The sequence below is a fragment of the Pinus tabuliformis genome, chromosome 6 (assembly GCF_031772625.1).
Source record: "Pinus tabuliformis cultivar Carrire ecotype Pingquan chromosome 6, CPIR1, whole genome shotgun sequence".
In the NCBI taxonomy this organism is placed as follows: domain Eukaryota; kingdom Viridiplantae; phylum Streptophyta; class Pinopsida; order Pinales; family Pinaceae; genus Pinus; species Pinus tabuliformis.
Genome location: NC_142292.1, coordinates 1,992,883,429 through 1,992,894,987, shown reverse-complemented (window position 1 = coordinate 1,992,894,987; position 11,559 = coordinate 1,992,883,429). Strand labels below are relative to the sequence as shown.

At 33.0% G+C, this 11,559-nt stretch overlaps 2 protein-coding genes across 2 annotated transcripts; both read left to right on the top strand.

The window, feature by feature from the left end:
- The first annotated feature begins 1,282 nt into the window (after positions 1 to 1,282).
- On the top strand, positions 1,283 to 2,564 carry LOC149267232 (uncharacterized). The gene is made up of 2 exons (XM_089398362.1): positions 1,283 to 1,645; positions 1,745 to 2,564. Exons 1-2 carry the CDS (start codon positions 1,496 to 1,498, stop codon positions 2,399 to 2,401), a joined length of 807 nt encoding a protein of 268 aa, XP_089254488.1. The 5' UTR covers positions 1,283 to 1,495; the 3' UTR covers positions 2,402 to 2,564.
- Positions 2,565 to 3,206: 642 nt separating this feature from the next.
- On the top strand, positions 3,207 to 7,491 carry LOC149267231 (receptor kinase-like protein Xa21). The gene is made up of 2 exons (XM_089398359.1): positions 3,207 to 6,273; positions 6,374 to 7,491. The coding sequence occupies exons 1-2, from the start codon at positions 6,063 to 6,065 to the stop codon at positions 6,832 to 6,834; spliced, it is 672 nt and encodes a 223-aa protein (XP_089254485.1). The 5' UTR covers positions 3,207 to 6,062; the 3' UTR covers positions 6,835 to 7,491.
- The last annotated feature ends 4,068 nt before the right edge of the window (positions 7,492 to 11,559 follow it).

Here is an 11,559-nt window from a genome sequence, read left to right as displayed (position 1 = left end):
TTTTCCCGAGAAAAAACAATCTGATTAGACCACTGCGTTTTAAAATCGGTTTAAACTTATTTAAAATTTAAACAATTAGTTTTACTTTAAAATTATGTTTATCATTCATAAAAACAGTAAAGTTGTTTATTTTGGTTTTTTAACTTTTACATTGAAAAAAATAGTGTAGGTGTTTTTTTTGTGTTACTTTAAAATTATGTTTGTAATTGATAAAAAAGTAAAGTTGTTTGTTTGATAAGGGATAAAAATAAGAAAGTTTTTTTTTTGTGTTTTTTTCTTTTAAGGTGGTGAAATTATGTATAGTGTTTTAAATTAGTGATTATTAAGTAGTCATTTTTATGTTGATTATAGATTTTGGAATATTTTGAAAATTTAATGGACATGAATAAAGTTAATTGTTTAATATTGTTCATCATAATTTAAGTTATCGCTGTCAAACTTCAATATTTTGGGTGCCCTAGAGGTTTTTGATGGTGCTGAATCCATTTCCACCATCAAAAGCAAGATTCAAACACTCCCACTTCAAAAAAATTTAAATTTTTTTTTCGGATCCGACCATTTTTTACCGTCCAAGCAATTCCTCCTGATCAATTCTTCCACCTCCGACGACCCCTTTTAAAATAGGGATATATTTGCATTCTGAGTTTTTGGTTCATGTAGTTTGTGGAGAAGTGTTAGTCTGTTGATCGCATGGTAATACAAGTGATCGCATGGTAATACAAGTGAGACTCAGAAAAGTCTTTTGACGGTCAGCTGCTACAGTAAAGTATTTTTTTTCTTTTTTTTTTTTCTTTTTTTTCACCTAGGTGGAAAAATCTATCAACTCAGGTGTCAAAACCAACAGTGAGGACAGCCATCTCTGGCTGCTATCCGTGAATGTCGGTTGACTCATCACAGTTAGATAGGAAAACCACGCCACCTGAAATAACCGGCAGTTAGATAGGAAAACCACGCCACCTGAAATAACCGGCTGGTGGTCCTTAAAAGAGCAGACTCATCACTCATGCCAGATGCCTCTGGGTCTTGGGCCGTTAACCTGTTTCCTTACGTCCGAGAAAGACGAGCTCTTAGCCAAGCAGAAGCAGTTTTACGGCATACTCCAGGGAGTATGCCAAGTAAAGTACTTTTTATTACTATATTTTTTTATTTTTGGTAATACAAAGTATTAGTTAAAAAATATAAAATTAGGTATTAACTCTGCTTTGCAGCTATGAATTTGATTTTAAAATAGGGATTGACGGATCTGCGGCTGCTTTTCATTCGTCTTATTAGCTGGCTGGAAAATAAAATTAGAGGAGCACATGAACACGCAATTCATCCTAAAATGTTGAACAGTTTGTGGCCTTTGAAGGTTCCCTCTTTTGACATGCCCAATTGGGGAAAAGCATGCTTGTTCCTGCCAGTGATGAATGAAGGCTACCTGTGAAGAGAATCTTCCATTTATTTATATCTCTGTCTTAGGGCAGAGCTTGGCTGAAAGAAGGATTAGTCAAGAATGGCTGGATTGTTTGACAAGCAGGCAAGGGATTATGCCAATGGCAGACCCCAATACCCACCAGAGCTCTTCTCCTTTATTGCTAGACACACACCCCACCGCGGTCTGGTTTGGGACGTTGGCACCGGAAGCGGTCAAGCTGCACTTGCTGTAATCGTCTTTTCATTACCATTCAACCTGATCTCTGTTTCTTTCTTCAATTGCAGCTATGACATTTCATTTTGATGTTCTTGATTTTGATGTTGACAGTTGTCTGAGATATTCGAGAGCGTGATAGCGACGGATGTGAGCGAGCAGCAGATCAGCTACGCTCCCAGGCGCCCCAACATAAAGTACGCGGTTACGCCCGGCGCGATGTCGTTGGAGGAGCTGGAGAGCACCGTAGGAGCAGAGGGGAGCGTGGATCTCGTCACCGTCGCCATGTCCCTTCACTTTTTCGACCTTGAAACCTTCTATGGGCAAGTGAAGCATGTGCTTAAGAAGCCCGGCGGGGTGTTTGCGGCTTGGGGCTACAACAGACAGGCGGTTGTGAACCCTAGCGTCGTCGACCGCGTGTTCCAGGATCTGTACCGCGCGTCTGACCCCTTTTGGACGCCCGCGCGTCAACTGGTGGACGGCGAATACGCAACGATCGACTTTCCCTTCCGTAGCGTTGTCCAGGAGGGCTCAGAGGAAGAAGGGGCGTCGTCAACAGCTGCCATTAAATTTTGGGCCACGAAAGAATTGGGGTTTGAGGGTTACCAGTCTTTGATCAGATCGTGGTCTGCTTATCAGATTGCTAAGGGCAAGGGAGTGGAGCTACTGGATGATGAAATCGTTGCCCGTTTGAAGGAGGCTTGGGGCGCAAGTGGTGAGGTGGTGAAGACCGTGAGTTGGCCCTTGTTCCTCAGGATAGGAGTTGTGTAGCCCAATTCAATTCTGCCGTATTTGATTTGGGTACGTCTCTCATCCAATGCTACCTTCCCCACCCATTTATCTTTTTTCATCCCATGATTTTCAGACATACATAGTATTGTTGCTCATTAGACTCCTGGAAAAAAATAAAGTTTCTCATTTAATTTTTGAACCACACATCTTAATCATTCTTATTTTGCCATTATATTCCATTACATTGGGCTAAATAATCAGACAAACTTTATTAATATTAAATATATAAAAAAATATTAACAATATTTACTTTTTAAATTTAAGCTTCTGTTATCTATATATTTTTTAAATTTATAAATTTATGATTAAATAAAAAACAATTTATCTATTTGTAAAATATTATTAAAATAGTGAATTAAATTTGCATATTTGTTAGATAAGTTTATTTTTTCAAAAATTAATTTTCAATTTAGTTTTATAAAATTTGAACTTAAAATAAATAAAAAGTAAACTCTAAACAATTTTTTTGCTAATTTATACATTTTAGACATTTTTTAATTTATAAAATATATAACTAATAGATTTTTTTATAACAAATTTATAAAATATTTAATTAATTAAAAAATGTTGTATATAATTTAATAAAAACCTTTTAATGTGATTTAATGAAAATAGAGGTTTTTAATTGGCGATGAAAACAAAGGGAATAAAGTTTTATGAGGATTTTTTAATTGAAGCAAATGAATAAATTTTTATAAATTTAAAAATTTGAAATATATTAATATAATACATTTTTTATATATAAATTTTAAATTTATTTTATATAGTTTATTTTAATTTTAGATTTATTAAGTAAAGATTAAATCTTTTAAAGTACAATTTTTTTTGAGTGAAAAATTTGAGGAAATGTTTATATTTTGAGAAGATCGTTCTCAAAGTTTGGTAGATCCAAAATAAAGATGTATTTGGTTTGAGTGAGCTTAATGGCTAAGAGTATGTTTTTCTTCCTAAGAAGTTACCTCGGCAATTTTTCCTTTCTCCATACGCTTGATCTTTCTAACAATGCCCTCCACGGTTATATCCCACGTCAACTGGGACGCCTTTTCCGTTTGAAGAAGCTTTGGTTGCACCACAATCAATTGGAGGGAAACATTCCGAGTGATCTCGACAATTGTACAAATTTGGTTTCCTTGGCGCTCTCTTACAACAATTTGACTGGAAGTATTCCCCATGAGCTAGGTTCCCTAACACATCTGCAGCAGCTTTACTTAGGAGCCAACATTCTCACAAGCATGAATCTTCTTCCTTTGGATACCTTTCAGTTTTGATTATTTTAGAGATTGCAAAAAATTATCTCCCTTTTTATCAAATATCTTTAAAGATTTCAGTGACTTAAATTTTCACAAACAAGCTTTCACAGGAAGCATTCCTGAAGAATTGGGCCTTCTCATTAATCTCCAATCACTTGCCGTTGGAGAAAATTCCCTCCATGGTCATATCCCAACTTCGCTGGGACGCCTTTTCCATTTGAGGGATCTCCAGTTGCACCACAATCAATTGGAGGGAAACATTCCGAGTGATATCGACAATTGTACAAATTTGGTTTCCTTGGCCCTCTACTACAACAATCTAACTGGAGGTATTTTGAAAGAGTTTGGCTCCCTCATACATCTGAAAGAACTTTACTTATCTGGAAACAACTTCACAGGTACTATCGTCTTCCTTTGGAAATCTCTAGGCTTTGATTATTTTAGAAATTTAAAATTGGTCTTACTTGTGTTATTGTGAATTTTTAGGTCACATTCCCAAATTTCTGTCAAATATCTCCACTTTGGTTTACTTGCAAATGGATGTAAATAAATTCATCGGTAGCATTCCACAAGAATTCAGCCAACTCTCTAGTCTCCAAACCCTTAGCCTCTATGAAAATGAATTATCAGGTACTATTCCCCCTTCTTTGTCAAATCTAGTAAACTTGAGTGAGCTCTCTTTATGGGGAAATCAACTTAGTGGAAATATACCAAATTCCATTGGAAATTGTTCAAAACTCAAAGAGCTCATCCTAGCCAACGACATGTTGAGTGGGAGTGTGCCGATCACATTAAGTAAGCTATCCCTCCTTGAAACTTTAAAATTGGAATCTAATCAACTTGACAATGGAAGTGCCACAACCATGCCTTTTCTTATAGCCCTTACCAATTGTTCCCACCTAAAAGAACTAAAATTGAGAGACAATAAACTAGCTGGTGCCTTACCCCTTGACATAGGAAAACTTTCTACCAATTTGTCTTACTTGACATTAGCAAACAACTTGATAGAAGGGAACATCCCTCCACATATAAGCAATCTTACCAACCTAACCTGTCTAACTTTATCTGGAAATTCTTTAAATGGTAGCATTCCATCTTTAAGAAACATTAAAAATTTAGAAAGATTAGTTTTAGGAAACAACAAATTACAAGGAGACATCCCTGATGACTTTGAAAATTTACAACAACTTGGTCTCTTGGACATCAGTGGAAACATACTCTCTGGAAAGATTCCCAATTCCTTTGCACCCCTTAAACAATTAAGATTTCTCCTTTTCCATCACAACCAATTACTAGGGAGCATACCTTCCAACTTAGGAAACTATACAAATTTGGAGTTGCTCGACTTGTCACACAATAAACTCATTAGAAACATACCATGTGAGATTGTTAAGCTTTACAATCTAAATTTCTATTTGAATTTGTCTTGGAATTTATTAGAAGGTTCCTTGCCCATGGAGATTGGTAAAATTTCAATGGCTCAAGCTATAGATATCTCTGCTAATCACTTGAGTGGAGTCATTCCATCTACACTTGGAAGTTGTGTTGAAGTAATTTCGCTGAATTTATCTTGGAATTCCTTCCAAGGTTCTATTCAAGATTCACTTGAAAATTTACAAAGCCTTATGAGCCTAGATCTCTCTTCCAACCTTTTATCTGGGACAATACCTATTAGTCTCAACAAGCTGAAAATGCTTCAATATTTAAATTTATCTTTTAACAAGCTTGTTGGGGAAATTCCAACAGGGGGAATTTTTGCAAATGACTCAATTTCCATGTCCTTGAATGGAAATCCCAACCTCTGTGGACCAAAAATATTCCAACTATATCCTTGTCCGACACCAAGAGGTCATTCTACAATTGTCAAAAGAGTACTATTGACAGTGAGTGGAGCTACTGCTTTTATACTCTGTTGTTCGTTTTTAAGATTCCTATGGAGAGGGAATATGCATATACAAAACATTCATGTTTCAAGATCTATTTTCCAAAAGTTAGAGTATCCAAGGATCTCATATCAAGAGCTTCACATAGCAACTAATGGATTTGCCAAAGCCAACTTGTTGGGAACAGGTAGCTTTGGGTCAGTATATAAAGGAATTTTGAATGATGGCACACCTGTTGCTGTGAAGGTTTTCCATTTGCAAAATGACCAGAGTGAGAAGAGTTTTAAAGCAGAATGCAGTGTCTTCCAGAAGGTTCAACATCGAAATCTAGTCAAAATCATAACCTCATGTTCCAACCTCCATTTCAAAGCTTTAGTGTTCAAGTTTGTGTCTAATGGAAACTTAGAGAAGCATTTGTATCCTAATAGAGATGACAACAATGGTGAGGATGTGTGTCAACTGGAGTTGAAAAAATGATTAGACATTGCCATAGATGTGGCCCATGCAATGGAATATCTTCATCATGATTCTTTTGTGCAAGTAGTGTATTGTGATATAAAGCCTAGCAATGTACTTTTGGATGAAAATATGTTAGGCCATGTCACAGATTTTGGTATTGCAAGACTGATTGGTGAAAGCTCTACAAATTGTGAAAGCTCTACAAATTCACATGCTTCATCACTTGCTTTAAGAGGATCCATCGGCTACATTGCCCCAGGTATGTCTTTCTTAAACAACATTTTCATTTTTCTTCTCTCATTAACAATATTTATATGGATTGATTGAGTAAAATTTAATGAATGTTTCTTTTACTGTAGAGTATGGATTGAGTGGAACAGTTTCCACCCAGGGAGATGTTTATAGCTATGGAATTATGTTATTGGAAATGCTGACCAGAAAACAACCAACCAGTCACATGTTTGTGGGAGACCTAAACTTGCACAATTGGGTGAACTTTGCATACCCAAACAATGTGAATGAGGTAATTGAAAGTATCCTTTTTAGTGAGGTGTGTGGAGATGAAATTAATGAAAACAAAGTATACAAATGTTTACTAGATTTGTTACATGTTGGTTTGATTTGTTCAAAACATTCACCAGAAGAAAGACCAACTATGAGAGTTGTGGTAAGGATGTTGGAGAGTATCAAAGAGGATTTGGTGGAAAATGTAGTTGCTTCTAGAAGATTGAGACGAAGCATATCCAAGTTGCTTATTAATACAAATGCAATAAGGAATGATGCCTCTACATCAAATGACCAAAGTTCTTGTACATTTTAGTTTATGAAGTGAAGAATGGCAAATATTTTAGGTCTTGCCATCATTCATGCAATGTCAATATTTTTTAAACTTTTAATTATTCAAACAACTTCATGCTAGTATGCATTATCATATTGTCAACATGGAAATTACATGGTTTTGCAACACTATATTGAATAGATTGTAGGTTTATAGTCAATTTGATTTTTTCATCTATCCATGATGTCAATATTATTATCTATAGAGTAATTTTCTTAGAAATTATTTGTATTATGTTTACATATATGGAGGAAATTATTTTTATTTAAAATGCAACAACAAACTTACAAACATGGATTTGAACTTTATGACTTGATTATAGGAACCGTGTTGAAGTCTAATTAGTTTGATTGTATTGGTAGTAATAACTTAGTTGTTTGTAACATCCACTTACCATATATGTTTGTATGTGTGTTTTATAAACCATTTTAACCCCAAAAAAAATTGCAAGACCAAATTTGGGGTCTTAAAATTGTTACAAGTACATATGCCTCATCTCTTTCAATAAATCATAGTGCAACTCACCATATATTTGAGATGGCAAGTGCTCTTTCCTATTTTAGGAAAAAAGGTTTTATTCGATAAACTAACTTATATATGAAGGTGTAGAAACAAACAACCCCCTTTTAAGCGCTTCTTTAGAATACACATACACTATATGAGTTGAGGATTTATGTACTTTGGGTATGTAATTCTTGTAATAATAAGATTGTTGTCAACATTTTCCCCCTAATTACAGGGGTTGATGGTTTACAGATAAGGACAAATAAAATGAATCTTTCATATAAGGATGATATCAAATGCGAACCTTGAATGGATTTGTTTTCGTCTTGGTCAATATTAAATGTGCGATGAAGACTCATTCACAAAATTATGGCTCCTTTTTTCTGAAGGATATTATGAATTATTTTTAGCATATATAGAATATAATTTCATAATTTTATTTTAATGAAATTACAAATTCCTTTTGCATAGAAAGAAGAAGTGAAGGCATACAAATATAGCTAATCGAAAGTAAGAAGACCAATAAAAAGTGTGATATTATAGTGTAACCCTTAATTCCAAAACATCTACATCTACCTAGTGGTAAACTTTGTCTACTTCTTCATCAAATATTTGTATTGCAAAGAAATAAATAAGTTTTTCTAAGACCAAGAGAAGGTGATATTTGAGTTTAATGCTTAATTCCAAAACATCTATATCCACATAATGGTCAAATTTATCTAGTCTTCATCCAATATTTACAAACAAATTATTGCGACCTTTTTCTAAGAAGTGTTATTGTGTTTGCTTAGTAAGTCCATAAGTTAATGCATTTGTTAACATCTTAGAAATGCATAAGTTGATGCATTTGTTATGCATTTGAAATCATCTTTAATATACTTAAGAGTGAGTTTGTGAGTTTTTCTAAAAATGTTTGTTTTACTTGCCTAGTATGTTGAATTATTGATTATGTATTTGAAATTATTTTTAAGGTTTTCAAGTGTGATCCCATTGTTTCAACATAATGTATAGCATTAGTTGCAATAACTAGGACAAATGGATCCACTAAATGTTCATATCTTTTCCAATACTAGTGGACATATAATATTAGTTGTCTACAAATAACTTGTTGCACCATTTCTTTCCAAAAAATCAAGATTTATTAGAAAATGAATAAGCAAGACTATAGAAGAACCATCGTACACTCCCAACATACTAATGATGGAAAAAAATAGACTTTATAGATACTTCATCATTGGATTCTAGGGATTACACTTATGGGTATATTGAAGAAATCCTTTTAAGACCTATGCATGATGAAACTTGATGGAAGCATATTTTTAAAAGATTCTTAGGAAGCTTCCTAATATATAGAAAAAAATTTAACTCTTTAATGTGAAGGGAAGGTAAACATTTAACTAATAAGTGATCCAATCACAGAGGTGGAAGATCAATATGGAGTAGTTTCCAAATAGTAGCAATGCTAAATCTTATGGTTAGGTTTTGTATCATTCTTAATGTCCTTCTTTCTTTCAAATATATTTCCTTTTTCTTAATATTTACAAAAGTAATAAAAGTCGAAGTTGCAGGGAAATATATATAGCTTCATGTAGAACCTTGAAAATAAAGCCTCCCACATCTCAAAGCAAAGGTGGAGGCACAATATTCAACACTAGTCTAAAACTAAAAGGAAAATAATCAAACTTCTTGCTAGTTTTGCATTTGCAATGGACACTTTCTAATTCTCTCTATTAACAAGTGAATATTTTGCTCTTAATTATATGCAATTTAATGTTTCCTTTAGGATTAGTTTTCAACATCACCCTTTGCCATAAAGGGTATCATAGATTTAATTTCAAGAACATAAATACTATGCTTGCCACATAAAATCAACAAAAGTCAAATATTTTCCTTGTTCCTTCACAACTTTCTATTTCCTTTTTGAGAAGAAACAAAAAAGTAATAAAATTCTATGTTGCATAGAAGTATATATGGTTTGATGGAGAACCTTGACCACTAACCCATTGTATTCTTGATTAGACTAACCCAATTTTAAATCAATATAATCACATTGTAAACTTAATGTTGAAAATCTTTTAGTAATGGATGAATTAATGAAATATGTGATGGATTCTTTTCTCACATGGAAAGATTTGGGCCATGTAAGATATCATTTCCTCTAAGTACTTGTCACACATATAACAACTATCTCCCCCCTCTTATTATTTGTTATATCCTTAATTAATTTTAAATTTAATATTGCTAATATCACAATTGAATAGGATAACACAAAATTAAGAAATCTAAACTTATAAATTGTGAAGAAAGTTTACTGGGTAAGTAAGCATAAATGTAAAGAGGCATTGTTCATAGGCAAGTTAAAATAATTGTTACTTGGGATATTTAATAATGTAAACCATGCATAAATGTGAATGTACAAAACTAAGAATGAAGACTCCATTGATAAGTGAGAGAGGAGGATCTTATGGAATCTCTTGAGAAATTTTTGAATATTATTAGATCGTTAAATGAAATATCTTATTATGACGTGTCTATTATGGTCACCATGTACTATTTTAAAAGAAATATATGTATGATATGTGAGAAATCAATGCAATGTGATATTTAAAGTATATATGTGTTCTTATGGTGAAATTTTGTGTGTCGATGTTTTTTTATATTTGTGTACATATTCATAACATTTGGTATTAGAGTTGTGGTTTCTCTGGTGATGATATTATAATGAGAATGATGTGTATATGAATGTGATGGTTCTAATGACCAAGAGCTACAATGGAGAAGAGAGAATAGCACTTGAAATGCTTGCAATCCAAAAAGAAGGCATCAATGAAGGGGAAACTTGTTGCTTCTAGTTTGGTTACCTGTAAAATTAAGGCTTTCTTTCATTATTGATCTATTTTCAATGATTAAGATGTGTTGAAAAGTATATTCAGAAGTATCAAAGGGTATTTTTATGTTTTTAGGATTCATCTTTGGTCGGACATTGATCATATAAAAAATGGATTTTATGTAATCATGGAATTTGCATTCATTAAAATGTAGATTATGGTCATTATACACAATAAAATTAAGCAAGTAGTGTGTCATTGGAAATATCTTTAAACTTGACCAAATCCCTCTTAAGATGGACTTAAAATGTCAAATTTGAAGGAAAAAAAAAATTGCTGAAAATTTTCACCCAAAGTGGAAAAACGAACATTGTAAGTGAAAAACATGTTTTTCTCACTATATAAACCATATTTTTACAAGATAACAATTGGAAATAGGAAACCCTAGTGATTATTCAAATCGTTATCTTTCATTTTTTCAATTAATTTAATTAGTGAGATTTTTATTGATTAAATTTTGATGGTTTGTGAAAGCTACAATAAAAAAATTTCATGCAATATTTGTAGGCTGTAACACAAATTTGGGGCAATGTGAAAGTGTCTTCAGGTTATCCTCATAGAGATTTCTAGTGTGTTCTCTGAATTTTTTAGTTATTGTTGAATTCATAAAATTTGATGAATTCACTAATTAAGTCATCAAAATTAATTGAAGAGTTTGGAATGTTGAATCAAAGTAAAATTGAAGTCAGTAATAAGCTTTCTAGAAAAATCATTAAAAATTATTGACAAAAAGAGTCAAAGCCAAGCCTATTAAGTCAATTCAAATCCAAGATAGTGAAAGTCAAGGTCAAGTGAGTCAATTTTCTCTTTTGATGGAACACTAGGGGTGCATGGTCAATGGTACCCAACACCCGCACCATCGTTGGTTGGGCCCAATACCCTATATTTGTTGTGTTGATTCTTTGACAAAAAAACAATGATCATTTAGAATTTTAAATGGATAAAGGTGGAAAGAGGCTATAAAATTCTAATTATGAAATTGAACTACTTCAACAAGATATTGATGATTCTTTACAAGAGATAGATATATTACACAAAATGATGATATGGATTGTATAGAGAGTTGATCTGTAAATTTCCATGGATATTCCACCAGACAATTTGTCACAACGGTTCTAATAAAACTATATTTAAAAATCCAAAATCTACACTATTAGGGTTTATTTCTCTTTATATTTATGGATTTGTAGATTTTTGTTTATTGTGTATGCATGCAACTTAAAATTTATGTAGAAAATTGAGAAGAGTGAAATAAAAACTCACAAATACATTTGACATAAGATATATCCTAGGAAACCCTTTTTGAGAGAAAACC